Consider the following 24272-nt stretch of genomic DNA (forward strand, 5'->3'; position numbering starts at 1 on the left):
CCTGTCGCTTATCTAATTACAAAATTTCGTTGGACGTTTAGTGTAAGAGTGTTTTTACGCTTTCTTAGTCCTCGGCATATAAATGGAGCTGTGATTTGCAGCGTCGCAAACACGACAAGATATTATTATTTTAAACATCATGTGAAACTTTCTTAGAATTTACATTCATCTGTCTTGTAACCAGTCACTTCCATTTTATCTTCCTGTCGCCCGCAATGAACTAGGAATGGAAATGTAATTTCCCAGGGGCCTAAAAAGTGGGGGGAGTATTAAATGCAGCTGAAATTAAGCGATTAATAATTTAGTTTTAGGCCATGAATCAACTTCATGGAATAGCACAGACCATATGCAACGCTCGAAACATCAGTGGAAACAAAACACTCTGGAGGTTCAGGGAAATCAAACGCTCTAAAGGGGAAGTTGCTGAACCTAATTAAACCTCAGCCTTCTGTTAGCAAAATCGTGCTTCCTGTTTGCACCAAATTTGCTCGGATCTGCTTGATGGAGAAATGTCATCTCGCCTGACAGCTGACAGACAGCTTGCGTTGCATCAGGGCTGGAGAGGAAAGCTGAGTTTAAAGCGAAGAAGCTCCACGGCTGCTCGTCGGACTCCTTCCTTAAAGAAAAAAAAAGATTTTAAGATTTTTTCCCAACCAACACAGAAAGCCATAGCAACTAGGCCTTGTGCCATTTTCCCCCTCCTTCCTCCAGAGGTAATTATCTTACTCCATCAATAGCACTGTCAGAAATTGGGCACATAATTCAGCATTTAAATGAACAAGCAATGTAATATTTCCTGTCTCCCACCGGCGTGTTTTGCAGCTCACATTCTTCTCTGTCACTCGCTCACTCTTGATGTATGTCCTGGGTGCAGTCCTTGAATGCCTTCTCTCCCCTGTGTTTCATTACAGATGTTGGCTCCGTCTTGACACCTACTTCATTTGGAGCTTTATAGGACCAGCGACCTTGATAATTATGGTAAGAACTCCTAATTAACTACTCCATCTCTCAGGTCAAGAAATAAAACTTTTGCTGTCCGTTTACTCCGTATCTTTAATTTACACAGATTAATTTGAGAAAGGCATGTTCTTCCGTGACCCCACCTGGCACAAGCAATTAGATGCTCGTTACAGGAGGCTCTTTGCATTGTGAAACACTTGATCAAAACAGGGAGGGGAGGGCGTGTGGTGTGTGCTGTGGACACTGCCTCAGAGCGGGTGGTTTTGAGAGGTTTGGTTTGTGCTGCTGGGTGCGCAGCAGCGCCAAACTGCTTCGGTGCCACTTGCTGTCCCCTCTTTTGAACTCGAATAAACCTGCGTATGGATCCTGCAGAAAGGGAGATCTGAGGTGTGGGGGATGAAATAAAGCCCAGACTGGAAGAGAGGTTTTATGGGGGTTTTTTCCTCCCCTGCAGAAGTTGGAGCTCCTGTGACTTCACAGTTAGCACGCTGCCAGCGTATCAGCTAACGCCGCGGCAAGGTAGAGCGCACAACTTTAGAGACAGCTGGAGTTTTCTCAAACTTTAATCGCTACAATATGGCTTAAATAAACTATCCCTTGTTTTGAATGGGCGAGGGTTTGGCTAATGCAGAAAACCAGGCACTCTCACGTCAATGCAGACATTGTCCCTGCTTCTCCGGCAACTGGGGGCCAGTTCAGCAGCCCTCTGCATCAGGGAGGGGGCTGAACCACTAGCCAAAACTGTTATGTTTTGGTTTTTTTTTCCCCCCGTAAGCAATGCATTAATGAAAAGATATCTTCCCTTTCTGATAATGTCTAAAACACTGAGCTTTTGGAAATGCTTTTCCAGGAACTGGTGGCCCTGTTAGCACTAAGGCATTGCAACAGCATCATGTATTTTACTGAACAAATCAAACTCTTTTTTTTTTCAACATTGCAGTGTGCTAAGCATCATCAACAATAGCAATTTCCCTGCCTATCTCCCCTATGAGAACATATTTAAAACACAAAGTCACAGAAATTCACAGAAAAAGATGCTTTTATGGGTTTGATTTCTATGGGGCTAGCTAAGCAAGAAGCTTTGAGTGACTTTTTGCAACAGTACACCTCCCAGACACAGACGAGCCATTAGAGCAATTGCTTTTCATTTTCTATAACGTCATTTGAAGCACTACAGTTGATGTTGGAACCAGCCCTATATCAGTAACACACCCGGCACCACAGCTTTCGTAAAGCTGTGGCATCACTGCTCCGCACTCCACAGGCCAGGTCACCTTATAAAACACTTGGCAATTTTCTGTGATTCGGTCTGTATAAAACTGTAGTGAGAGCTAATTTTCTAAAGCAACTCATCTGTTACAGAGGAGAGACTGACTTTCTCCCCATCACGTTCTGCCGTGTCATGTAACCATTTTTTTTTTCCCTTCTCTCTTTTGCAGCTTAATGTAATCTTCCTTGGGATTGCTCTCTATAAAATGTTTCATCATACTGCCATACTGAAACCCGAATCTGGATGTCTTGACAATATCAAGTAAGTGGTTGTCTTTTTTTCTTTCTCTCTGCCTCTTTCTTTCTTTTGCTGTTTATACCCCTGTTCTTCTCTGGAGGCATACAGGGGAATCAACTCTGCTGACAGCAATGATAATAAGGGGCAATAGACTGGATTACAGCACTGCAGAGTGGTTTCTAATGGATACCAACAAGTGGCTGATGATGAAGGACTGTCTTTGAAGTGACTCAGCTTGCATTAGTGTTCAGGCAGTGCTTGTGGTGGCATTTTCCATTCAATTTTGCATGAAGGAAGCAAAGTTGCATTTGCTGTTCTTGAAGCAGGTAACCTCCTATTCCCTTTACATAAGAGGAAATTGTGCCCAATAATTACCAGGTAATTATTGCAGTTTCTACAGGGAAGGTGTTGAAACTATTGATCATTGCTTTTTCCTCTGCGCTGGGAGCACAGCCTTGCTTCTTTTCTGTTTATTTTGGCCACTGACAGATTTAATGACCCAAATTCCCCGCACAACCTGATTAGTTTCAGCAAAGCTACCGGGGTTTACCTGGGGGTGCCCACAGCAGAGGAAGCACTTGCCATCCTAGGCATGTTTTGCCCTTGCCTTGGATGATGTCTGAGCCAGGGCATCTTACTGTCTAGCAAGCTGCCTCATTAGATGGATAGAATATTAGTTTCTGCCAGTGCCTGTTTATCCAAGTACTTCTGGCTTTAATTACTCGCTTCAAAAATATGACTGGGATTTCAGGTGCAGCGTGTGATAAGATGGGGAGCCGGCTAATTAAGAAAACCATCTAATGAACTTCAGGAGGAAATTGTTGGTGTCAGTGCTTTAGTACACATCCAGAAAAGAAGCGTGTTGTGCAGTAATGCTGCTGGAAGTTGGTCATCCCTTCTCTTGCACGACAGGAGCAGGAGAAGAGGCGAGAGGGGAGCTCGATAGGAAACGACTGAATAGCACAGTTGCAAGACAGTTCTCAGCGAGTTATTGTTGTTAATGCTGAGCTGCTCTTGCAGATGTTGCTTCAATTCCAAGTAGATCAGCTTCCCCTTGAAAAACTCCCCAGCAGGCAATGCCACTGGCATACCATGCCGTGGTGTGGTCTTTGGGGTGAAGTTTTTGTATCTTAGGCTCAGCTTCTTGCTGGAGGGCTGGGAGGAAACGGGACCAGCTCCCTTCCAAGTGCAGGAGACCCGGTCCTGCAAGCATGCAGGCACAGCTAAGTGAGTCTGTGATTTTGTGAGCTCAGGGACCCGCAGGGTGTTCATCTGCCACATCTGTCCCTGTCCGGCTCATGGGCAGGCTGCTCTGTGGCGTGTCGCTGTTTCTCCTGCCGTCACTCAGCTGTAAGACAAAACTGGAGGAGCAGTCCCTCCTGGATGTCCAGGACTGAGCCCAGCATGACAGTTTTTCATTCGTTTCAGACAGGCTTGGATGAGGCGCTAAAGGAACGGTCCATTTAATAACGCTTGGGACTTGCAACATGACTACTCGTCATGCATTAGTGCTATGGGGTTGTGTGCTGAAACAGCCTTTCTGAGGTTACCCACACAAAATCTGTCTAGAAAGCCATTCAGGATGACATTTAAATTAAAAATCGGGGAAAAAAAATCAACTAAAAAAAACACCAAAGCCTTTATAATTAAAGCAGAGATAATAATTGCCTACTGAATAATCTTGCTTGTGCTAATCTGTAGTATCTTTGTTTAAAATGCCAGGAATTTATACAACCAGTTATGTCAATTACCATGTCATTGTAAAATATTTTATAGGTTCTTTGGCAGATGAGTGTCTATTCGTGATTTGACTTCATTAAAACATTTTGAAAACACAAGCAATTAAAACTCTTTAAAGTATGCTGCTGATACCCTTCCAAACATTTTGCTTCATTACAAATGATTTTTTATGTTTAAAAAAAAAAAAAGAGAGAGAACATAAAGTAAACTCAGGAGGACCCCGAGCCTGAAGTTTATCAAAACAAGATTTTCAGAAGTGACTTGATTGCAATTTATGAAAACCTAAGCAGAAATCAGATGCGTAAGTTTCTAAATCAAAGTTACGTGTTATTGCAGTATCGGATATACTTGAGTTAGGGGAAGGTGCAGATTTTTAACAGAGAGGGGAATTTACCTTTTTGAGATAGCTTTCCTGGAGATGTGAGGGGCTCACCATCTCCAGAAATCCTGTAGGTAGGATCACAGTCTTGTTCTAGGCAAGAACAAGATCTTCCTAAATCTTTTTGAGGTGACCAGAAGGAGCCTTTGTGAGCTTACCTCTGTGGCTTTACAGGGTTGGTCCAAATATTCCCAGATCTCTTTCTCTATATGCACGTTGACTTCAGTGGCTCTCAGTGTGGTTACAGAGCATTGGATCTTGTCTTATCAGTTTGTATTATAAAAAAACACAAACCAAACCTCGGGCCTGGATTGGAGGGCCCCTTGCTGTGATCTGCCTTTGACAGCTTTACGGCAGGCGGGGAGCTGAATGGGAGTTTGTTCTCCCAGTTCATTTCCTAGCACTGCTCTGTGTTGGGCTGTGGCGAAGCTCTCGCAACATAAATCCTGAGCCAGTTCAACAACAGCAAAATACTTGATTCCCTGTGGCAATGTAAAAATAAAGGCCATAAAATATTTTAATAGGCTGTTAATAAGAGCTCCTGCAATCTGGTGCTTGCCTATGTCACTTTAAAGGTTAGAAATACATTATGAAGTATAGAAAATAGAGAGCCAAATAACTCCACTTAAATTAATGAACTTGATAAGGGATCAGGTGTCACCTGGGATACCTTTAATTACTGCACCAACAGAAAAGCCATTCAAAGGGCAGTGCCTGAACCAGATGCTGTGCAGCTGAAAGATTTGTAGGCACTGTGCAAAGTTGTAAAAATAAACTTCCCTAACCTTCAGGAACAGGCTCTGTATTATTGTGCCAGCATGGGAGAACCTGACATTCCTGCAGTGGAGCGCTGGGTACCTAGGGGTTACCCAGCAAGAGATTCAACGCGTAAAGAGCTGGCTTACTTCTTAGCCACATTAACTTTTTCAGCTTAGCCCAGCACTTTGGGGAAGGACAAATCTGTTGTCGGGTAGGTACGTGGGTACTTCTCCACTCGGAGAGCATCCTGCGTGTGTCAGGTGGGTATTGAGCCAGTTGAGAGGGTTGTACCCCTACAAGAGTGAGGTCCCTGCTCCAGTCCTGCTTTACAGCCATGCGGTTTCTCACGGCAGGGTTGCATTTTCGGAGGGAGAGGCTTTACTTTGTTTGCATTTCCATATCAAACATTCCCGTGTGGTGGGGAGATGTGAGCTTGTGTATGTGCTCTTCAGCTTTGCACGGGTTTCTGTGCCAGCTGCTGACACCAGGAGGGCAGACTAGACGCCATTTCACGACAGGTACTGTCAACAGGAGCTTTTGAAACAGAAGGGTTTGGTTTCTGCCTTCAGCGCATTTAAACAGAAATGTTAAGAGCTTGCCCTGGGTAGGGATCTCTTCTGCCTTTTAAAGATCGCTTCTACATGAAGCAGTGCAGAGGACGCCGAAAAGGCTGCATGCATGGGTGGTGCACGTAGCTTTTGACCCTGCCTCCTCGGATGCTGAGCGGGAGGGAAGATTTCCTCCCAGCCTTTTCCAATGGCCATTTCTAGGTTGGAGTTATTTATTCGCCCTGTGTGCTGAGGTCGAGGCCCACTGTGGCCATCACTCTTTCTTCTCTTTGTGGCTTGTCAGCAAACACAGGTTAGCTGAAATGGAAAGCAGGGAGGATCCTCTAGGCTTTGGTAGCTCTGTCGGCATGATTTGTGTCTCACTTGTGGCCCATCTGAGGGTGTAACTGGGATGTGAATGCTCCATGAGGTTGCTCACCAACACAAACTGATCCACCATCAAGAAAAGTATCTGGCAACGTGTTGTTTTGGAGTTTTAGTTCCTGCGGCTCTTCCGAACCTACAAGGGAAGCATGTTGCTGATAGGAAGGCAGTTCTTCCAAGCCAGGGACGTGCCAGCTTTCTGGATGGGGAGAGCCTGCTGTGCCACTCGCATCTGTAGCCTGTGAGGTGGAGGCTGTGGGCATATCGGTACGGCGTTGATGCACCCTTGCTAGCAGATGGCTCCTCGTGAAGACGTGTTACCAGCTGGATTGCTTTAGACCAGCTGTGAGGCTGTTTCACCGGAGGTTGCTGCTGTGTAGAGTGATTTCTGGAGTCGAGTAGCTCTAAGCCTTCCCTTCACACTTTGCCATTGTGCCGGGTAGATGTTAGATGTGTGAAATGTCTCAGACTGTCGGGGATGGGAGTACACTGCCTCTTTTTTATATTCGCATTCCTCTAAGAAGCCTTATGTGACAAAGGAGAATGCATCTGTATGTGAATTAGTCCAGCACAGTTCTTAAGCTTTCCATCCATCAAATCCTTTCTGGGTACAAAGGCACGTAGCTTGCTGGATTAGGTCCTCACACAGGTTTTCATCCGACCTGGAGCAGATGCTGCAACATGGCAAAGCATCCATATGTCTCCGAAGTCTTAACCCCATTCTCTGTGCAAAATGCAGGATCAGTACAGTGCTTACGTGAAAGCCTTGTTCTGCAGCTGTTTAAATACTCCTCATTAGAGTCATCATTAGGGTTTTAGTAAAGGAACAAAAAAAGAAGATGGGCTACACTGATCCAGACATGTTCTTCACCATGTCTGCTGAAATCTGAGGTCCTCTCTCTGCTGTGTGGTGCACAGCATAGAGCTTGTTAATTAACGAAATGGCAAACTGGTAGAAAATCAGGTAGGGAGAGCAGTTATTTAGCTAATAAAAGGCAGGTCCTGTAGGCAGCTTAGAAGAATTTGTCGGTGTGGCTGGGACACTGCCATGCCTGGAGTTACACAGGAATCCCAGCTGATCTCCAGATGCCCAGAGGGGAGAGAGTGAAACCTGCTTTCTCCTAGCAGAGACCAGAAACCACTCGTGCTGTTCCTTACAGATGCAATCTTCCCTTTGAAGCTCCCACAGACGCTTTTCCCTCTTCCCCCTTGAGGTTTGTCAGTGTTTCCCGCAACTACACGAGCCTTCCTGACGTCCTCCTGCACTGCAGTCTGTGCCAGTGAGATTTTAATTTATTTACTTTGGAAGGGTGACACGTAGGCTTGAGCTGCTGAGCGCAGTTACAAACCCACTAAAAAGAAGGCAGGCAGCAGAGGGCTTTGCCAGCTCCCTCCTCTTTTCTCTTATTTAGGTGGGTGCATTGTTGTTTTAGCCAGGACGTAGCTTGGCTTGTGCTGAGGCCACCAGGATGCTCTTTAGAAAGGAAAACTTGTGGGGACCCTTTCAAAGAGGAGTGTGTCGGGCTGCAGGCCTGGGCTTGTAGGAAAGGCTTGTCCAGTGCAATAGAAACCTGCCCCAAATCATCCAGGAAATGCAATTTTCTTTCTTTCTTTCAGACAGGGATACCCAGACTCTTAGCTGGTAGCTCCTTTTGTTTCGGAAGAGTCAGTATTAATTAGGGGCCTTGTGATAGTATAATCCTGGCATTAGTCACTGTGCTCTTCGTGCAGTTTTCTTCCCTCTTTGTAAACGTGCTCCCATCTCTTCTCCTTCAACAATAGGATAAGCACTCCATCAAAAACACGAAATTTCCTTCCAAATGTATTTATTCTGCACACGCAGGAAAGAATGTTTTCCGCTATTGTGGCTGGATTCACAAGAACACATGCTGAAATCCTATTAACGTGGATGATGCAGAAACGTCCAGCACTTCAGAAATCAATCCCACCCCCCTAGCCTGCAGGTAACCAAAATGAGCCTCCCCAGGCTCACCAGCTGCCATGGGAGCCTCAAATGGTCTGAGGCTCAAGACACATGGCCCTGATTTAATGGATAAATGAAAAAGTGGATGCTCTCCTCGGTTTCTGACTCGAAGAAAGCTGAACGGTCTCAGCTAACTTCAGTAATTATTTTCTCTCTTGAATTTATTCCACAGTGAAAGGCCACGTTTCTCATCTGCTAATTGTCCTCCAAGGAAATACAGGCAGTAGCCCCGTGGGCTGTCATTGAAAACCAAGCTCAGGAGGAGGTGCTGGGAGAGGGGAAATACCCATTTGTCTGTGTCCACGAGCACAGAGAAAAGCAGGTTAACTTGCTACACCATGCTGCTTGAGGATGTGTGTTATTCAGAGAGGAAGACACCGATGCTGAGTGTCTAAAGCAGGCATTTGGCCTCCGTGACTCACAGGGCACCCCTCTGCAGCATATTCAGGCCTGATCTTCAGAAGCACAGAGCTCTAGTAAGAGCTAACGACAGTGAGGAGGATACACAACTTCACTGTCAACACCATTTGGGGTTTCCAGCAAGCCTTGAGTTGGTAGACCTTTCTTTTTTTTTTCTTTTTCCTTAGAGCCTCAGCTCCCAAATTAAACAAGACTCACACCATGCTCCCCTAATCTTTTTTTTTTTTTCTTTCCATAGGAGTCTCTTGCTCACAGGCTTACAGAAATAAAAATAAATCCGAGAATGTGAGACCTAAAAGCAAAAATCAGGAGCCAAATGCAAAGACTCAACATTTAATAATGCTATATAAAACCTCGCATAGCCAAATCTGGGCTCTTTTAGGGAGCTTGGCCCAAGCACGGGGAGGCGAGGGGTGAGGGAAGTTACATGCTGTAGACAAAGTCTGTCATGCTGGGAATTATGGTCAGGTGTACTACAGCATCAGACACAAAAACGAGAAGCCCCTTTTCCAAAATGCGCCTCCTTTTCAACTTTACAAACCATTTCCATATCCTGCTCTCCCCATATGTTGTATGGGTGTAAGTGATTATCTGCTCATTTTCTTGCTTCTCAACATATGTATTTTATTTAAAGAGACATGACTAATTCCATCCCCCAGATTAGCTTGTTGTTACAGTCCTGCAGTTTTTCTGAAGTCGTAAAAATCTCCTCGAGAGTTAGGTATAAAATTTAAACTAAAGGTTAAATAGAACTTCCAAAAAACATCTGCAGAACTGTTTAAATGAAATCTTTGATTTAACGCAGCAGTATTGTGCTGGCAGGAACAGAGGTTTACCAATCTCATTTTATTTACTCAGCTGATTGAAATGCAGAAAAAGTAAACATCCTGGGTTTGCTGCAGTGAGGAACGAGTTAGATTTCTGAACAGGCAGGAATCCTTATCCTGGGGTAGGAAGAGCCTGCATTACTGGTGCAGACAAGCCATTCGTGGAGGGTATCCTTTTACTAAAGAAAGATTAATTGGTGCTTTCAGCCATTTTAAAAACAAGTGAAGCTAGGGAGACAGCAAGGATTATTTCATATTTTTTTTTCCATTGAGATTTAGTCGATTTACCGATCAGTTCCTGGATTTTTTTATTTTATTTTTAAGACACCATAACTTGGTGTCCTGGTTTCAGTTAGCACAGAATTAATTTTCTTCCTAGTAGCTGGTGGAATGCTGTGTTTTGGCTTAGGATGAGAAGAGTGCTGATAACACCCCGATGCTTTAATTGTTGCAGAGCAGTGCTTATACTAAGCCAAGGACATCTCAGCCTTTTGCTCTGTCCTGCCAACGGGCAGGCTGGGGGTGCAGTAAGAGCTGGGAGGGGACAGACCCAGGACAGGTGACCCAAACTAGCCAAAGGGGTATTCCATACCATCTGACGTCATGCTAAACAATATATAGGGGTGGCTAGCTGGGGGGAGGGGGCCGGACTGCTCGGGGTTAGGCTGGGCATCGGTCAGCGAGTGGTGAGCAATTGCATTGTGCATCACTTGTTTGTACATACTATTATTACTTTCCTATTATCACCATTGTATTATTATTGTTATTATTTTTATTATTATTTTGTTATTATTATTTTCCTGTCTTATTAAACTGTCTTTATCTCAACTCACGGGCTTCACTTTCCATTTCTCTCCCCCGTCCCAGAGAGGGAGGGGGGAAGGGTGAGCGAACGGCTGCGTGGTGTTTAGCTGCCGGCCGGGTTAAACCACGACAGCCTTTTTGGCGCCCAACGTGGGGCCCGAAAGGTTGAGATAACGGCAGATCTGACCAGAGTGTGTTAAACTAAAATTGGTGTAAGGATTAGACCTGCTTAATAGTCACTTGTCATAATGCTGATTGCTTTAATCTCAACTCTGCTGCGCCTGTTTTCCAAATTGAGTATTATAGTACATTATTTTCCGTATTTGCTCTCTGTCGTGTTGTTTATCCTCTCCGGGCCCTGGTTTCAGATCATTATGGTACTGTGTGTTGTAGCAATGGCTTATGAGACGATGAAATATGTGGTCATGACTTTAACTTGTTATTTGTATTCAGTAACATCGTCGACTCTGTACTTTGGAAACTGTATCTTGGAAACTATTAGCAATTATACCTATTGTTTTTTTCCATTAGGGAGTCAAGCTGTGGAGGGGAAAGGGGAGGATATTTTTCCTTACTTGCTTACTCTCCCTTTCTCCTTCACCACCCCTGTATCCTCCTGGGTCACTCTGCCTTCTCCCTCACTCTCCCTTTCCCCCCTCCCTCTCTGGGACGGGGGAGAGAAATGGAAAGTGAAGCCCGTGAGTTGAGATAAAGACAGTTTAATAAGACAGGAAAATAATAATAACAAAATAATAATAAAAATAATAACAATAATAATACAATGGTGATAATAGGAAAGTAATAATAGTATGTACAAACAAGTGATGCACAATGCAATTGCTCACCACTCGCTGACCGATGCCCAGCCTAACCCCGAGCAGTCCGGCCCCCTCCCCCCAGCTAGCCACCCCTATATATTGTTTAGCATGACGTCAGATGGTATGGAATACCCCTTTGGCTAGTTTGGGTCACCTGTCCTGGGTCTGTCCCCTCCCAGCTCTTACTGCACCCCCAGCCTGCCCGTTGGCAGGACAGAGCAAAAGGCTGAGATGTCCTTGGCTTAGTATAAGCACTGCTCTGCAACAATTAAAGCATCGGGGTGTTATCAGCACTCTTCTCATCCTAAGCCAAAACACAGCATTCCACCAGCTACTAGGAAGAAAATTAATTCTGTGCTAACTGAAACCAGGACACTTGGATATAGTTTGTGATGCCAAAGGCTCTGGAATTGAATATCCCATTGGATTCATGCGGGGGGCTGGACTTGCAGAGCACTTTAATCTGTCATTACATCTGGGTTTGCAGCTGCCTGGAGTGCGCAGCGAGGATGCAGCACGGCGTAAGGCTCCATCCCTTGGGAGCAGGCCCAGCACAGCACCTGGGTGTTCAATCCTGTGTGTTCGGCATCTCGATCCCCATCCAAGAAAGAGCTGAGGGTATGTGGCAGGTGGCAGAAGGGAGGTCGTGAAGAGCAGCAGCCAGGGCAGTGAGCAGGGAGAAGAGGGGTTTACGTGCACCCACACTGAACCCCGTGCAGATGCCAGGAGGTGTGTGTGTTGGCTGGAGTGGTGGAAAGGACAAGGTGCAAAGGGTTTGAAACACAAGCTACAGAATGCAAACAGTTACAGGAGCCACAGTGAACCTCTGTTAAACGTGACCCGAAACCCTGACTGGTGCCTTACCAGTTACTATAACCTAGAGTGTTAAATAATATAGCAGTGCCTGGAAAAACAGGCTTTCTGTTCAAATTTTTGTACGGCCCTACTAACAAAGTAGCAAGACAACCTGAGTGGGCTGTTCAAGAAGGGTGCGTTGAAAATCTCTGCTTCCCTGCCAGCTGTGCTGTGTGCTGCAGATTTGGACTCTTTAACTTCTGGGGACAGCGGGCTGGGAGCACTGCAGCTCCAGGGATGCCTTTCAGGGAAGGATCATCTCTTAATTTTTTTTCTTTTTTTAATTATTATTTTTTATCTTTTGTAAGCATGGTCAAATGACCATGCTTCTGAAAACAAGGTATAGCTTTTTATCTCCCTTAGAAAACCTACCACCACCCAAAGTTTAGGAGCTCAGGCTATGATCTTTGTTTCCGATAAAGGTTTGAGAGCCCTTATCCATTAACACCATGCCTTCATCAGCTCAGTGGTTGGCTTCTTGTCTTCCTGGCTCTTGGGCAAGAAAACACCACGCTGGTTACCTCAGTGGTATTTCTGTATAGCTTTCATCTGCATCTCTGCATAGCAAACTTTGAGCAGGCAGCCTAAAACAAACCCAGAAGAATCACTTAGAGAATCACAGAATGAAGTATTTACGAGCTTCCTACCAAGAGAAGATATAACACATTTATATTTTGTCAGGGCGTGGAGTGTGTGAGCACCCTGGAGACAGAAACCCTGCTTATGCTGAAAAACCATCCGAGATTGTATTTCCCTGTGCCTTTCTTGCCTGCTGATGTTGATTGAAGCATCGGATTTTGTTTGTTGCTGTCTCCGTTTTTTACAGCTCGGCTTGGTTAATACCTGACCGTTTGGGCTTTGGGTTTTGCTTCTTTATCTGTGGCTTTTGTGATGGCTGTGTTAATGTTGCACGGCGATTGGAAAGCACTAATCTTTCCACTGACACGTGTCATCCTCCCAGAACTTGAAAAAAAAAAAAATCAATCAGCGGTTATTGATCTGAGAGAGTGTTCTGGAAGATATTAAATACCTAAGGTCTTTCTGCGAACCCATAAATCATGATTATTGTTTTAAAAGGCCATACATTTTAAGTATTTTGTCAGCAAGCCCTGCTGGTGCTGTTTGTGAAATACAAATGTGTCTGAAGGCTGTGCGGAATCTGGATCGTGTGGAAACAATCAGATATGTGGTTACACATTAGCGTGTTTTGAATAATCATGGCATGCCTTTGCAAAGCTAGGAGGAAGGAAATAAACAGGGAAGGCAATTCAGAGGGTAATTAATTACTTACAGAAAATTAGGCGAGCTTAACAGAATTGCTCTTTCCAATTGCAATAATTAAGAACAAATCTCAGAAAGCAGGCCATGACTTCCCCAGGCAAGTTGAGTGGGAAAAGGGTGATACTTCTGCCTTTGACAGAGAAAAGCAGACGTAGGCCACCCCAAATCATGCAGGGCCAAGGCAAATTTGGGTTCATTTGTCCACATAAAATCTTCAGAGCTACTGGTGGCACAACCCCAGTGCAGATGGGATGTCTGGTGGCCACACGTGCCGTGGAGGGTCCATCTCTGATCACACAGCCCTTGTGTGCTCATCATCACTTCCCTAGGAAGGGTAAAAGGATTTGTGGCCTGCAGGAGCTGCCTGGCATCTCCCTTCTGCCAGAAGGTAGCACCCCGACCTTTACAGATTTCCAAGGAACGTAAAGCCAGGGGTTTCTTCTGCAAGTGAAGCTGAAAGGCACACGGCTCCTTTCACAAACAAGCCAGTCTGCCTTCAAAGCAAGACCCACAAACGAGCACCAGTGGGCTGGGGGGAAATGGAGGATGGAGGCTTGTTGTCAAAGACGGGGAAGCAGCCAAAAGATGAGACCCGGGGATTTTTTCTTGGAAGCCTGTGTGGTGTCAGGGAAGCCTACATCAGCAGCCTAAGGAAGGTGCTTAGGAAAAGATTTGACTTCATGCCACTTACGTGGTAACTTTGTCACCAAATGTGAAGACAAATCCTTTAAGCACTCCTTTATTGCTTGCTATTGATTTTTCTCAATGTGAAGATGCTCCTCCACTAATTAGCGATGAACTCGTTTGCTTTATGAGGGCACTTCTGGACTTTCCAGCTACTTCCTGTAGATTTTCAGAAGTTCGATAAATCAATCGTTTGTAATCCTTGAAATTAAAAAAAAAGGGAAAAAAAAACAAACAAACCTCCCTATTGCTTCATATTGGCAGACGGCAGGGAGGCACAATAGCACGCGTTATTTTGTGTCTCTCGTGCTTTTCTGCAGGAAACGTCTGTCTCTGTACTCTATTTGTGCCATATTAAAATGAATTCCCTGGGTCTTTCTGAATGTGCTAGAGGGTGCACATCATCCATCTATTTTTATTTGGGTTTCATCACTCATAACAGCCACTAAAGGTCCTGCTCACTGTGCATTCACTTTGGCATTTTTTGCTTGCGAGCCAAACCATGTGTTTTGGGGCCTGAGCTCTGAGTCCACATGCTTGCTCCATTCAGGCCTTTTCCTGATGTTAGAGATATGGGGAAATACTTCAACTTGTGAAAAGAGTGATAAGATAGCATTAGATGAAGTTAAAGCATAAAGGGCTGAGTAAAATGGTAACACGTGAAGTCGATTGGTTACGTCGGTTTTATTAGAGGGGTAGGTTTACAGTAAATGTGGCTAAAAACTACATTTTTTTTAAATAGAAAAAACACAACTCTTCAAAATGTAGGAAGAACAGGCATTATGATTATAAAATTAGAGTTGCATAGCTGCTTTTTGATAACAGGCATTGTCAGTTCATCAGCATTTTAAGATGAATGCAAAGGTAAATTCTTGCCTTTACTGTTCCTACTTCCAAAAAATGAAGGTTTCAATAATCCAAAGTGATGCTAAACCACCTATGTGGAAGTGGTTTGCACTGTAGTATATAACTTCCAGATTATCTGTGCCCCTGTATTGAGCTGTCTGTGTATATTCTGGCAATTGGGTCACCTTGTGTCAAAAAGGTACATGCTGGCGTTTTAAAAAGACAGGCAGCTCGAAGGAGACTTCCAAGCTTCTGTCTTCTCTGTTTGTTGAAAACAGCCCGGGATGCATTAGTTTTGAAATTTCTCAAGCATCCAAACAAGGACATAAGTAGCTAATATTAGCAACTTTAAAAATCGGTATTGATCTGGAAATATCACAGGAATGTAAGAAGTAATAAGAACAATCCTTTCTCATAATTTACAATGAAAGTGCTTAGGGAAAATGAAAGACACCTAACTTAAATAAGATTTTGAAAGAGTTTTACATGATGTGTAATTAACCTTAAGAAGTCTTTGCCCCAAGGTAATGTCAGGGCTTTTTTAAGATTAGAAAATGGATTAGGTATTTCTGTGGATTGGGAGGCCATCCACTATCCATCATCTGGGTTGTGAAGAAACACAAGGGAAGGAAGGTAAGATTTGCAGAGTTACAGGGATAATGCAGCTACTGAAGATCAGCTTTTTAACTTCAGGTATTTGCAAGTAAAGCCCCCAACTAAGACATTATTCAGATTTCCTCCCTAGTCACTGGAGAAGGGCATTTCTTCAAGGAGTGGCCAAGTCTCACCTGCCTTAAATACCTAGTCTTATACAGGATAAGTTGCAATTTGGGGGTGCCAATCTCCTGCTAACTGTGAAGAGATCAGAGCTATGTAGTTAAAATTGAACGTGCTGAATCCCATGGCTACCACCAGGAACCAGGAAGGATTTATCCCAATCAGTTCTGGAGAAACCATTTTATCTCCAGCCCCTCAGGCTGTGTTAGGCTCGGTTTTCCAAGGATTTATGCTTTGGCTATTATTTACTTGCCCTGTTAGTAAACACAATCTCAGTTTTCCAGTTAGCAGCTACATTTTCCCCTGAGCTAAGGCTGTTCCAAGGCTTTTCTCTCATCTAAGTGATGTTTTTAAATGTGTTGCAGATAATAACACTGTATTAATGCAGTGCTGATAGATTTCACAGATCTTACCTGGAAAAAAAAAATACATTCTGGAGTAATTTTTGTCAGACAGGAATTGTTACTAACACAAGAGTTAGGCTTCTTACAACATTTAAGTTGGTGAAATGCAAAGGAAGGATCTGTATTTCATGAGGAAAATCAGAGACTAAGTCCTATAGGCCGTATGTATAGAGATGTGAAGTGTTTGGGAGCCAAGTGTTTGAATGTCTCACTTCTTTAGGCACCTGCGTGCTTTGGGCAGTGGGTCCTAGGCACATCCATATCCAAATGGGGTGGAAATGGGGTACAAACTGCTTGGGTGTTTTTGACAGTTCTCTCTAGAGCTGCTTTGAAGTGTTATCCTCAAGCTAAAAAGCAATCTGAGTTTAGCGATTTCATGTTTTGTCTGTACAAAGATGAAACAGAGCCTCCAGTTGCCTTGAAGAAAGGCTATTGCAGTTCACCGAATTACGTTCGCGAGGGTCTGGGCAGCAGCAACAGAGAAAAAAATCCTCTGTCAGTTCTCCAAAAAAAAAGTCACTCCTCTGCAGGGCCATAGTTTTGGTGGCTGTGCACAGAAATGGCATGGGACACGCATGGGTACCTATCACAAGTTTCCATCCGTTGAAGGCATTTCATTAGGGTTATGCAGCATGTTTGCAGCTGAACCCAGAAAGGAGTTGGAAGTTGGACTCAGTTTCCTGCACCGAGCCACCTCCTCTGCACTCATTTATCCCTCCTGATCAGCACAGGCTGAAGCATTTGAAGGGAATTTATCACTGAATTAATACCTCCCTGGTGCAACAAGACTATCAAGGTGTGCTTTGTGCTTTCCTCATGTGTCATTAGACACTGTTATTGAGGCTCAGCTCTCGTTCTTTCCATTGGCGTGCCCAGTTTCCCATTTTCTGAGCACAGAGATGAGTGCAGGGCACAGGAACAGTGGATGTATTGCCTTTGTACCCAGACAGAAGCGGTACAATTCAGTTGTGTGGGATGAGGCATCGACTGCCATGGGGTAGCTTGGATGTCCTCACAGGGCTGGCAGATGTGACATGAGATCTAAGGCAGGCAGCTTTCGGCATGGCAGCAGATGAGTGGAGGAAAGCCTGCAGGGACGGCAGCCTGGGAAGATGAAAGGGTGGTTGGATGCCGGAGCAGAGCTTTGGGGATCTGTCAGTGACTGGCGAGGATGAAGGCAAGCTCAGTCCCAGGAGGCTACAACAGCAGTTGCTTGAGTAGTTGTCCCCCATGGTTTTTCCTCCTGTAGATGAGCCCTGTTGAAGCCAGGCATAGGTTCAGGTACCAACCTGAGCAAACCAGTTCGTATGTTCATGTACTAATACAATTAACTTTTTCCATGAAGCTCTGAAAGATGCTTATGATCTCCTCACAGCCTGTATGCCTTTTTAGTCTGCAAGGCTATTGCCCATCTACTTGTTTCTCACTGCTCAGAAGGGGGTCGGGTAAATGTAAAGTGTGGCCAGATTAGCCAATTCAATGATTTTTCCTGTTCTTTCCCAAAGCCCCTGAGTGACCGTGCTAGGGTGCAGCTGGGAGCAGCATCACTGCCTCTTCTGTCTCAGCCAAGGAAGAAGCAGAAGGTGTCCCTCCATGGCTTTAGCCACTGCAAGGAGAAAAAAACAAAGCCTCATAGTGGAGATACCTAGTGTCCCTTTCAGTCAAAAGTTACTGCTGAAGATCATTCAGATCATTCAGCTTCATCCAGCTTCTTTCTAAACCTAATATGAAATGAGCATATTGAGCCAGCCTCTACCTCTGGCACCCGTGGCACTGCTGCCACGGATCACTGGGTCAAAAGCACTGGGCAATGAGGGGAGAGAGGGCCTGGGAGGTGTCCTGCCCTCTACACCCTTTGCATATCAGCCGTCATGCAGGCAGGGAGAGGCACAGAGTTATGAGTGCAGCTAATTTTGTTGTCCCCATGGTGGCAGAAAGTTGTTTGGAGCGGGACACAAGCTGCTCCTTCAGCAGCGGCAGCAGGTTTCTTTGCTCTCCTGAGTCCTTTCTTTGTCCTTCCCTGTGAAAAGGGAGTAAATAGGTCATTGGTTTCTGTCTTCAGGCTTTTAGAAGATCCTAATGCCATTATCTCAAAAAGAAGATAACGCTGTAGTCTGGCTCATAAGTCAGCAACTTGGGAGTTACGCTTATGAAAAAATAAAAAGCAATAAAGAGGTTCCTGTAATACACTGCAGTGCATCAGATGGAGAGCGCTGGAGGTGCCGTGAAGTTTTGCCACCTGAATGTGTGCAGGCTTTCCATGGTGGCTGTGCAGGAGTTTCAAAGCTAGTTTTCTCCAGAGAGATACGTTTTGTGCGTACCAAACACACCTGATGTGGTTCTGCCTTTGGTTTTGGTGCTGGCTGGTGGGAGAAGGGGCGGGGGGGGACTAGCAGCAAGCTGTATTCTCTATACGTCGTTATATTTCTAATGTTGGTGTTCTTGTCTTTATGTCTACGCATTCTTTAGCTATGAGGATAACAGACCCTTCATCAAGTAAGAATGACCTGAATGGCTGATAAATTTCATTTATCAGTGTGGTCCCATGAACCAGCTGTCAGATCAATATTGAAAAATCATTAAAGCTTCTGTCATTCACATTTGAGGCAGAAGAGCAAACTGTGCAGGAAAACGGCCAGGCATACAGCTAACGTGCAGAGTAAATGTGCTGCATACGTATCGCCAGCCACTTGTCGCTGTATTGGCTTTATATTCTTTGATTGGGCATAACTTGAATTCAAGGTGAACGTTCCCGATTAATCTTGTGTTGTACAGACTTGTTATACCAGCAGCAACCTTCCAGTCCACTGTGCTCTATCCCTGAGAGTGCTTTATGACAATATAAATACAGAAGTAAATTTTTACAGAGGTACACGGGTGGTACTCCACACGAGTCACATTCTGGTTAATGGGTGCAGTGCATGCTAATCTGTATTCAGTGCATGGTCTCCTTACACCTTGGAGTACCCAATTGTCCCTAATTGTACACCTCTAATATTCAATTATACCAGAACATGATGGTTTTATTTCTTTATTGCTCCAAAATGACACTATAGAAAAGAAAAAAACATGAAAAACCGACAGCAAGTCTGTACAAAGGAAAAAGCAAAAACCACAAGCCACACCAAAACAAAAACAAAAACGCCAAGCAAGCCAAAAATGCCTAGAAATTACGTGCCTTAGGGCATCCGTGCTTTTTCTCCTGCGAACAAAACGTAAAGCACAGTAGCACAACCTAGAAGCAGATCGGCTTTGCAGTAGACTTTCAGTTTGTTCTTCTGGTGAAGAGTCCTTTGTGTCCATTCCTGCAGCATCATTCGCACATTCTCTTTCATTGCTTGGTTCTTTTTTCTGCGGGTGCGGGACGGACCCATTCAAAGTAATCTCCATGCCCTCTTTATCTCCAGGTCTGTTTTCTGAAGCACAACCCTGTATCTCGTACAGTTTGCCCTGTTGAGGGTCTTCTAACCCAAAGCTTCCTTTCCATCACTGAAGGTAGCATATTTCCACTCTCGTTGCTAAATAACTGTTTCACTCCTGCGCACTGCTGCAGCCAAAGGCTCTTTGATCGGGTTCAAGAGCTGGCTAGACTTTAGGGCAGCATAGTTTTGTGATGTCCTGTGGATCAGTTTTGAAAGGCACTATCAGTGTAGGAACCTTTTAATCACGGTGAGAAGGGGGAAGGAAAAAAAAAACAACGGTGTTTTCCACTTCATTTATTTTTGTTTGTTGGTTGTTTTTTAAGGAAAAATAAATAAATTGTATTTTAAAAATTGGCCGGCAATTAAAATGATAATGTGCTCTCACTGATGGTGGAATCTCAGGGAGAATAATAAACCAAGTGGCTGAATCTGTACACTTAATCTAGTGGCTACCTTCCCAAAGTGTTTTGAGAGTGCATTTTCAATTTGCATCACGGTAAATATTTATTAGCAGGATTGACTGGAAATGCTTCAAAGGAGCTGTTCTGGTCTGATAGATACATAATAGTGATTTTTAAGGAACAGTCTAAGGAAGCGGTTACCTCAGGGAGCTCTGCTGGTCATGTGGTTAAATAATACATATTTTATCAACTTCAGCGGAAGACATAATGCTGTATTTTCGTTCTAATACCTAAAGAAAAACAACAGGGAACATTAATACGACATCGGTGTGATTCTGTTTGTGACAAGCCCTGCTAAAAGCAAGAGGATTCGAAGCTGCAGCTGCCGTAGAGACTGTCAGCCTGCCCTGCGCACGACTTCTTTTTCCCCTGAGCTGCTGCTGCCTTATCTTTCTCTCCCCTGCCCCATGCCCTGCTTAGCAGAGGAAAAACCAAATACGCCCAAACTCCAGACACGTTTCTATGAGGCTGAAGTGTCCTAGTGAGTTAAAATTTAGGCAGGGCGTTTGAGCCCTTTTGTAGCACCCTGGGCTGCTTTGGGGCAGGCACAGAAGCAGTTACCAGTTGGCTGCAGGCTCTCTGCTCTGGGGAACCGAATGGTTAAATGGTGAGGAAAGGGAGCAAAGAGTGGGGAAGACTGATGGGTATCACGGCTTTCCTTTTCATGATTTTGTACCTGTTTATGCCAGGGGTAGAGAGGAGAAAATCAAGGTCATGAGAGAAAGGGCAAAGGGATGCTCACCGCGCTGCTTGCTATGCAGCTGGGCTTCCCAGCTGGAAGTTGACTCTGTCCTCCATGCAGCAGATATTCCCTCATAGCTGTAGGTAATTTAGCAAGTGGAAATTAGGTGGATGGTTAGGAGCAGGACCCAGTCCCCCCTCTGTCCCTATCCTGCTCGTCACACTTTACCTCATGTCCTGGAATTGGAAGATTAGCCTCTGAGAAGTTAATTTAGCACATGGCTAGCTGTTATTTAGTACGGTGGCATGGAATGCTTCTCCTGCCGTCTCAGATGGGCTTAAAGCTTGCCTAAAATCCACCTGTAAAAAAACAAAACAAAGCAAAAAAACACGACGTGCAGCAGCCATCCCTTATCCCTGGCTCCTCCGACTGCCCTTGGCATCTCCGAGGGGGAGCCAGGCACCGTCTCCCAGAGGCACAGCAGAAGGACGGTGGGACACTGTCTGTGCTAGCTGAAGGTTGCCGGGACAAAGTGAGTCAAAATTACAACCTGCTGTGTTTGCTTGAGGAATATTTTGGGCCAGGTAGCGGCTGCCCCCCAGCTCACAGATCCGTCCTGGGGCGGAGCAAGCGGTAATTTCAGTTTTGCAGCTGATGTGAGGTAGGATTGGCACTCCTTTTCTCAGGGCAGCAGCTGCTGTTGGAGCAAACATGGTGTGTGAGTGCTCAGGTGTTTATATATATATGTTTTTCCCTCATCACACAGTGGGAGAAGTGCGAAGCAGGGTCACAGAGAGCCTCCTTTGGAGGAGCTGATCTGGCAGGAGGTGAGGGCTTGCCCACCTGCTTGTCGTCGTTTGTCTGGCTCACAGGCATATGGGACTAGCTAAAAAGCAGCAATAAATGTGTCTTGGTGCTAATGGTAAAGCAGATAGTCCAGCTGGCAGTCCTGCCCCAGTGAAACCAGTGGACACTAAAAAAAGTGACATTTAGAGTTGTCGTTTTGGTTGGTTTGTTTTCTTTTTTTCCTGCCATGTACAGAACCAGCATCTACATATCATTTACATAAGCACTGCTTTTACATTAAAAAAAAAAATCAACAACAAAAATCCAGAAACATCGCAGATACAAATATGCTTTGGTTATGATAAATTTCCATGCTCATAACATTTCCATTTCTGTATATTTCCTCAAGCTTGAAGACTTGTAAACTGCATCCAACTGAAGACAAAAATCCCTACAACTCATATTGATATGCTGTTTTCTTTTTGCTAAAACCACAGCCAAAGCCTTCCCTGTTTGCAGACATGTGCCTTCTTTTGTAGACGAAAAACCAATCCCTTTCTTTCCTTTTTTTTTTTGTTTTTTTTTGTTTTTTTGTTTTGTTTCTCCTACTAGGTCCTGGGTTATAGGTGCAATAGCTCTACTCTGCCTATTAGGACTGACCTGGGCGTTTGGACTCATGTATATTAATGAAAGCACAGTCATCATGGCGTATCTCTTCACCATATTCAATTCTCTGCAGGGAATGTTTATATTCATTTTCCATTGTGTCCTCCAGAAAAAGGTAAGACAGACGGTTCCCAGTGGCAAAAGCGGTGCTAATGGTGTGTTTTGTTGCCTAACAACTGCAGCGTAACGTTACCTGTGTGCCCTCAATTCCTATCCAGCAGATTTGTCTCTCTGCACCCAACCAGGGTGGTGTTGAGGCTGGAAAGCTGCAGGTGCAGGGGGGTGAGGTGATAAGGAAGGTGCGTGGCGGTGGCGATGAGTGTGGTGGAGGCAACACATGAGGCAGCTCATGGTCTGCAGGGCTTTACGGTAGCAAACCTGTAGAAGGGCTTTGCCTGCCCTCGGGCAGCTTCTCCTTGCCCTTGTGCCAGTGTGAGCGACTCCATGGGCGTCCAGAGGGTCCTCGTGTGGCTGAGCGCTCTCACAGCAAAATGAGGCTTTCCATCTTCATTTGGGCTCTGCAGGGAATCACCCCTTTCTGCAGCAGGATAAGCTGGGGGAAGTAGGTAATAGGGACTGCTTCCCCTGATCTTTTAAGGACTGAAGGACCTACGCTCTGCGACAGTTCATGTGACTTCACATTGCGTGGTCCTAATGGGGGATTTTTAAAATCTTCCTTGAAACACGCACAGTAAGTGCTTCTTGGTGGAGCTTGAAGTATGCCCCAATTAACATTTGCAAGTTAACAGTGGAATAACTTAGGTAAGCTCTGATTAAAAAAAAAAAAAAACAAATAAAAAATCTTTGTGTGTATATAGATCAAACTTACAGCCTCTGGCAGTCAGCAGTAAATATTTTTAAGAACCATTTTATTCTCCACTGAAATTCAGTAGTGCGGAGCCCTCCCGATCTGTGCATGTCTGCTGATAACTTTTGATGCACATCGTGGTTTCAAAGGCCAGCTCCTTCATCCAAGATAAACATAGGGAAGAGATGTGGATACATCCAGGCCCCAATTTCCCAGTGTGATCCTTCTGGGAGGATCAGCAGAGCCATATGAAAACATCATTTTGGACTCGGAAGAGAGTTTTGTGGTTCAGAGTTTCGTTGCATGCCATTTCATCTCAGATGTGTGCAATGTAAAGCTTTAGCTAGATGCAAATGCGATGCTGATGATCCTAAAGCGTTTGACAAGAACGTTTCCAGGCAAGATGATAATAAGAATGTAGGAAGCTTCACCAGGGCTAATTAAAACTACAGGTGCCCCTCTGACAAGGGGTTTGAATTCCTGCACCATTCTCACTGTCCCATCCTCTCACCTCCAACCTGCCTCGCAAAGGCTCAGTCCTTAGCATGGCATCCCAGCACGGCACTGTACTCCTTGCCTCTCAGGGTGCTCATTTGACACTCAAAACCCATGCTCCCTTCTCCCTCAAGCCAGTCTACACTCTTAAACCATCCCCGATGACTGTGGGATTGCTCCTGATTTATGGCTCCACGGAGGGGAGGAGAATGCAGCCGGTACCTGGCTGTGGGGGGATGCTTCTCTCTGAGCCAGGAGCTGAGGGAGGAATTATTTGAGGAGGAAAAAAAATATCCCTTCCTTTCCTATCTATCATGGACTAGAAAATCAGCAAAAAAGCTGCAGAGAGGCGAGCAGTGGGTGGCTAATTAAAGCAATTGAATTATTTTCCCTCAGCAAAGGATTGATTAGGCACTCGAGCATATTGGGCACTCATGGTATTGTGTTTGTCTCAAGCGCTTAAGGAAAAGCCTAATGAAAAAGCTGTAATTTGCTATTTAAACAGTTGTTTCACAGAGTTTTCAAATGCTCATAGACGGTCTGGGGAAATTTCACAGCTAACTGCGTGCTCCAAGTAACCTCAACTGGTGTTTTGGGCAGGCATGTATTTGTTTTTTTTTTCCCCATCAATGGGCAGCACGACCGGCTTTTGACTTTCAGTACAGTCTGCTCATTTTCAGCCAAGTCCCGTCTGCTTTCTGGGTATCGTTGCCCATTAAGATCACACATCCTCAGATCTGCAGCTCAGTGTAGCTCCCCAAAAGGTGGCAAGGCTTTACTCCAGGTGAGGAGCTGCCCAGGTCTGACTGCAGTGCCCGTTTAAAACACGACTGGCTTGTGCTGTGCTGCGGCTCCAGCCTGTGAATATAATCACTAGGGATGCTGGCTGTACAGTTGCCTCAAATTTCAATTTGACTGAAAGAAACAAAATTAAAAAAAAAAAAAATCAATAGCTCTTATATGTTTCTTTTGGAT

At 44.8% G+C, this 24272-nt stretch overlaps 1 protein-coding gene across 23 annotated transcripts in view; it reads left to right on the top strand.

The window, feature by feature from the left end:
• Positions 1–24272, top strand: part of ADGRL3 (adhesion G protein-coupled receptor L3) — a 524429-nt gene that overhangs the window by 464495 nt on the left and 35662 nt on the right. For 15 of the 23 annotated variants that reach the window (XM_038178121.2, XM_072037083.1, XM_072037080.1 and 12 more), the window contains 4 exons: positions 912–978; positions 2400–2491; positions 18447–18473; positions 21941–22109. In XM_038178121.2, coding sequence (XP_038034049.1) covers positions 912–978; positions 2400–2491; positions 18447–18473; positions 21941–22109 — 355 coding nt within the window. The remainder of the gene's footprint in view (positions 1–911; positions 979–2399; positions 2492–18446; positions 18474–21940; positions 22110–24272) is intronic. The other 8 variants (XM_072037082.1, XM_072037085.1, XM_072037068.1 and 5 more) reach the window with 1 other exon arrangement.

Source organism: Anas platyrhynchos, chromosome 4 (genome assembly GCF_047663525.1).
Source record: "Anas platyrhynchos isolate ZD024472 breed Pekin duck chromosome 4, IASCAAS_PekinDuck_T2T, whole genome shotgun sequence".
In the NCBI taxonomy this organism is placed as follows: domain Eukaryota; kingdom Metazoa; phylum Chordata; class Aves; order Anseriformes; family Anatidae; genus Anas; species Anas platyrhynchos.